Genomic DNA, 5,344 nt, shown 5'->3' on the forward strand with positions numbered 1-5,344 from the left:
TCAAAACTTTCGCTTCTTCGCCGGCCTGGCGTTCTTCTTTTGACGCTGCTCTTGGACTTTGCGCTGCTTTTGCACGGCGTTGACGTCCTTGAGTTCGCTCTTGCCTGTGCCGTCCTTGAACTTGCCAACACGCTTCTCCTTGGCTTCTTGCACCCTCTTCTTCTGCACTTCGTAGTCGTCACGGTACCTGTCCGCCTCCTTGGGCGCTTTCTCCGCCTTGTGCTTGTAGTGTTGCGTCTTTCCGGGCGCACGGCCTGGAGCTTCCAGTTCACCTACACGCGGCATGCGACCCATCTTGTTCGCTTTGCGCCAATCGTCGAAGCGTCCACTGCGGAAACTGGCAGCAATCTTCTGTCCGCTCTCACCGCGAATCATCTTGGCGCCCTTTGATCCGTCTTCGTCGTTGGCGCGAGCAACGTATTTCTTGGACTTCTTGTCCCATCTCATACGCGCTTTGCTCGCATCTGCGAAGCCCTGGATTTCGTCGTTGACGAGCGACATTTCTGCTGATCTTGCAGCTGACACAAAGTTGTTGCCAGCATCTCCGCCACTGACACCGTATGCTTTTTCTTCTGCGTAGTTCTCCTTTGGCAGGTACGACATGAAAAATTCCCCTTCTCGGAAGTCGTCGTTCGCAGGTTTCTTCGAAGTAGGCATCGATACGGACACCTCGAGCTCATCAGAATCAGAGTCGTACGCACCGTTGTCAGCCGGCTCGTCGTCATCATCATCTTCTGGGTCGACTTCCATCTTCTCGGACTCGCCGGCAGTTGCAAGACCAGCCACAGGCGCGTTATTAGCAATTGCATTAGCTCTCTGCTTCTGCTGCTGCCTTTCAACCTGCACTCTTCTCCTGCGCATGATCTCAGCGGTTTCGCTCTGCGTTCCACGTCTTCCAATCTCGAAGACGGTTTCCGCAGGCCTGAAACCCTGGATCCTCTGCAACATCTTCTCTTTCTCCTGCAGTGCATCATGGACCTCGTCCTTGAACAAAACGTGTGTGTCCGCAAAATGGGGATTTGCAAGCAATTCCTTGGTTCGGTGAACGCTCGGTGCGCTAGCTTGATTGCGTGTCCTCTGGTACTGTCGCTCACCCTTATCCGCTACACTCTGTAGCAACGCCAAGTCTTCATCGTCGGACAGCTGCTTGTTTACAACCTCAACAGAGCCCTCCAACTGATAAGGGGCTAGACTTCCAACGACAAAGTCTTCGGCGAAGTTGGCGTCCTCGGTGGATCTTCCGACCAGTAATCGTTGACCGAGGAACAGCTGAAGATCCAACAAATAAGGGAGATCGACATGTCTTATGAGACTGTACGCCCAGCCCTTCCGTCCGGCACGAGCAGTTCGTCCGACTCTGTGCACGCAGATCTTCGGTTGCGAGGGAAAGTCGTAGTTAATGACGTGATTGATGTGAGGCATATCCACACCACGGGCTGCAACATCGGTGACCACAAGAATACGAGTAAGACCGGAGCGAAACTCTTCGACGTGCGCCTTTCGTGCGGTCTGGTCCAGGTTACCGTATACTACGAATTGGGATTAGCCAAGGCTCAAGATCTGTCGGTAGGTGAATCAAACTTACAATACGACACTGGGTAGCCAAGAGACTTCAGAAGCTCAGAGAGATACTCGACCCGATGCTTTGTGGCGGCGAAGATGATTGTAGACTCGGCCACGGCGACGTCTTTCGCGGTGAACTGTTTGCGTTTGCGCTTCGCACCAACACTCAGGCTGCCCTCCTGCTTGCGCGCCTTCGACGCCTCGGTTTCGCCCGCTGGGACTTTGATAACCTGCTCCAATAGGTACAGCAGTGCTCCATCTCGATCTCCAGATTTGATCGTAAAGTATGCGCTTTTGAGGTCTGGTGAGATCTTGCTCTCAGCATCAAGTCGAATGAGCTTAGGTTCTTGCAGACCTGCTCGTGCGAATTCCACAAGCGACTTAGGGAGAGTGGCACTGAACAACAGTGTCTGTCTTGATGTTGGTAGTGCGTGAAGGATCTCGGCCAACTGTGAGGCAAAACCCATCTCGAACAAGCGGTCGGCTTCGTCAAAGCAAATGTATCGAACGGAGGATAGGTCCAGGCCCATCTCGACTTTGAGATGAAGGAAACGACCAGGTGTGGCAATGATGATATCCGGGTTCGTGGTCATAGAACTGAACTCTGCAGCGAGGGTTAGCATAAGCTTGACACATGTTCTCCATGCAACATACGTTCTTCCAGACTGTCACCGCCAACGAGTAAGATAGTCCTGAGATCTGTGCCACGGCCCAGCTCCTTGACGACCTTCAGAGTCTGCAGTGCAAGCTCACGAGAAGGCGACATGATGATTCCACGTGCGCCGACTTTCGCGGAATGCGTTTTGAGCTTCTCAATCATAGGAATGACGAATGCAGCCGTCTTTCCCGAACCTGTTCTTGCCATGCCCACGACGTCGTCGCCCTGGAGGAGGAGTGGGATCGCCTTGCGCTGGATCGGAGTCGCCATCTTGAAACCCTTCTGCGCAATCGCTTTCAAAAGCAGCGCATTCAAGCCCATGGCCTGGAAACCGCCGCCCTTCTTGCCCGTGCCCTTCACATTTGCAGCCTTGCGATTCGAGGCAGCCTGCTTGGCCGCGATGAACGCCTCATCGTCGGAGCCTCCATCACTGCCAACTTCCAGGTCAAATCCAAGATTTGCGCCCGAGTTGTTTCCTTGCTCTTCTGTGTCGGAACCGGCGAGGTTGTCGAAGATGTCGAAATCGTTTTCAGAGAGCGCCGGCGAGGCTGCACGAGGAGCCATGGTTGGTCCGTCGTGAGTGTGTTTTGAGCGCGGCGTGCGATGTTTGACTGCGGCGACGACTGGCCGGGTTCTCAAGAAAACCTATGGTGGCCGTGCACTGGATGAGAAATAAAGTGGGCTTCTCTTGGCGGACACTAATCGATAGTCGAGCAGGTGGGGTCGCGGTCGCAAAGTGGCAGGCGCGGTAGCGCGTACTGGACGCGTCGCCCTTTCTGCTTTGCCCTCGCATCTGCCTGCACCCCATACCCGCCACCTGGCGATTATGAGTACGGACGCCGTTCTGCACTCGCGTGCGCATCCATTTACTGACAACACCTAGGTTACAATAGCTACGAGCAAACGTCGTACACGTCGTACGGCGCCGGCGGCGGTGCTGGCGGCGGTGGCTTCATCCCAGGCGAAGGCAGCCAGCAGAGCCCTGGTGGGCGAAGAGACCAGCAGCAAGACTCTCTTCGTCCTGTCACCATCAAACAGATACTCGATGCTCAGCCTGACGCTGGCAGCGACTCCTTCAAGATCGACGGCCACACTGTCTCCCAGGTACGTGGTGTCGGTCTGCGATATCCAGCACCTACTAACGTCTATGGCAGCTTACCTTTGTCGGACAAATTCGCAACATCTCGACGCAGACTACCAACACTACCTACCGACTCGACGATGGCACCGGTAGCATCGAAGTCAAGCAGTGGGTCGACTCGGATACTGTTGACCAAAACAACCCTACCAAAGCTAAGCTTGTCGAAGGTGCATACTGTAGAGCATGGGGAAAGCTGAAGAGCTTCAACGACAGGAGATCCGTTGGCGCCCAAATTATTCGCCCCATTGAAGACATGAACGAGGTGTCGTATCATTTGCTTGAAGCCACCTCCATCCATCTGTTCTTTACTCGCGGGCCGCCAGGAGGGGCCAATGCTGGTGCAGGCGCTGCCAACACCAGCGGTGGAGCCGTGCAGCAAGGAGCTGGCGCTTATGGGGCTTACGACCTCTCTGGCTACAACCCTGTCGCCAGGAAGGTGTTCCAATACCTGCGAGAAACGCCTCAGTCGAACGAAGGCATCCACCAACATGCGATTGCGGGGAGTCTCAGTCTTGAATCCGCTGATGTCTTGAGGGCTGGCGATGATCTTCTGGCAGGCGGTCTCATCTACACGACTGTTGACGACCACACATGGGCAGTGCTCGAGGCTGATTAACAGGCTTCAAGGAACACTATATCCACGAGGTGACGAGCGGGACTTGTTGGTCGTGTCGAGTTCGCAAATTATCGACGGACAAAGCGACAGCTTTATTCAAGGAGGTTGAGCGAAAGCTCTGGGTATCTACGAAGTACACGAATGTGATGGGGCAATCACCGATGTTGCGCATTTGTAGATAATAGCAACACGCAAGTGGCGACAATGGCTGCTGCAACTACCGTGAAAACTGTTTGTGTCTTCCAACCCGTTTGTACGAGTGCCTGGCGGTGACTGTAGCCTGAAACCGTACCGATATAGTTGGACACCCCAGATAGCAAGCACGCCAAGGAGAGTAACCAGAACACAATCCCCAGCGGAAGCGACCATCTTCTCTCTAGGTCTCGTAAGCACTGTCATGAGCATAGCATGCCTCTGGAGACCTACCAAGCGCTGATGGTCTTGATTTCAGGTGAAAGTTCAGGACAATCGCAACAGCTACAATGGACATGTACACACTGAGCTTCAGCCAGGATAGGAAGGCTGTCTTGTTTAGTATCAATGTTACCACCGAACAGCCGCATACGTACTCCTCTCATTGGCAGCAATATCCCGTGCCTCCGAGGCAACATTGTCGAACAACAGCACACCGAGCAAGGGTCGCTCTCTGAAAGCTGCGCGATCATAATCATTGTCTCTGGTACTGTATTAATGCAGTCCGTTCGTACGTATGGGGACAAATTACTGCTTGACGAACACAGGTTTAGCTGGAAAGATGTTGTAAAATGGGCGATATGGCTCTTCCAAGATGGCCTCATCTGAGTCACCCATACAATCTAGACTTCTAAAATCCATGGTGATACTAATGTCAATTAGGATAGAATGTGTTGATGCTATGCAAGAGTGCTCACGGTATCGGCTGCTCCTTGAGCACGGCACGCGATTCAGTCACGCTTTTATTGCACGGGCCACCTAACGAACTGCCGATGAAGTCATCGCCCAATACTGTGTCCGTGCGTGTGACGCGCGGATTCGCGTGACGCGTACCCCCCACATATTATACTCTACTTTACAACTACACAACTTAACCCTATAATATTACTAGACGCTGCCCTTTAAAAGCTAGGTGCTCTAAAGCCTAGAGAAAAATTTAGCTACTTAGTAATTATAAAAAAGTTTAGTATTATATAATTAACATTAATATAGAGGTATAAGATAATGTCTATCTTAATAACTATAAAGAATGCTAACTAATAATATTTAACTCTATAATAGGAGATAAAGCTTATTAAGTATATAGAGAGCTTACTAGACGTTGCTTACTACCTACTAGAGAGATAATCTAAATTTTACGTCTCTAATTACTTAAAATCTAGTCTTTAAGAGC

At 52.1% G+C, this 5,344-nt stretch overlaps 2 protein-coding genes across 2 annotated transcripts, besides 2 other annotated features; one reads left to right on the forward strand and one right to left on the reverse strand.

The window, feature by feature from the left end:
- EKO05_0001516 (RNA helicase) lies at positions 1–2,785 on the reverse strand (the record flags this gene model as incomplete). Its single annotated transcript, XM_038937131.1, has 3 exons — positions 1–1,529; positions 1,586–2,167; positions 2,218–2,785. 3 exons carry the CDS (start codon positions 2,783–2,785, stop codon positions 1–3), a joined length of 2,679 nt encoding a protein of 892 aa, XP_038802274.1.
- Positions 2,786–3,047: 262 nt separating this feature from the next.
- Positions 3,048–3,978, forward strand: EKO05_0001517 (Replication factor A protein 2; the record flags this gene model as incomplete). The annotated part of the gene is made up of 3 exons (XM_038937123.1): positions 3,048–3,051; positions 3,105–3,325; positions 3,376–3,978. The coding sequence occupies 3 exons, from the start codon at positions 3,048–3,050 to the stop codon at positions 3,976–3,978; spliced, it is 828 nt and encodes a 275-aa protein (XP_038802275.1).
- Positions 3,142–3,172: a tandem repeat.
- Positions 3,979–4,960: 982 nt separating the features above from the next.
- Positions 4,961–5,344: part of a mobile genetic element that runs on past the window's edge.

The sequence above is a fragment of the Ascochyta rabiei genome, chromosome 2 (assembly GCF_004011695.2).
Source record: "Ascochyta rabiei chromosome 2, complete sequence".
Taxonomy (NCBI): Eukaryota; Fungi; Ascomycota; class Dothideomycetes; order Pleosporales; family Didymellaceae; genus Ascochyta; species Ascochyta rabiei.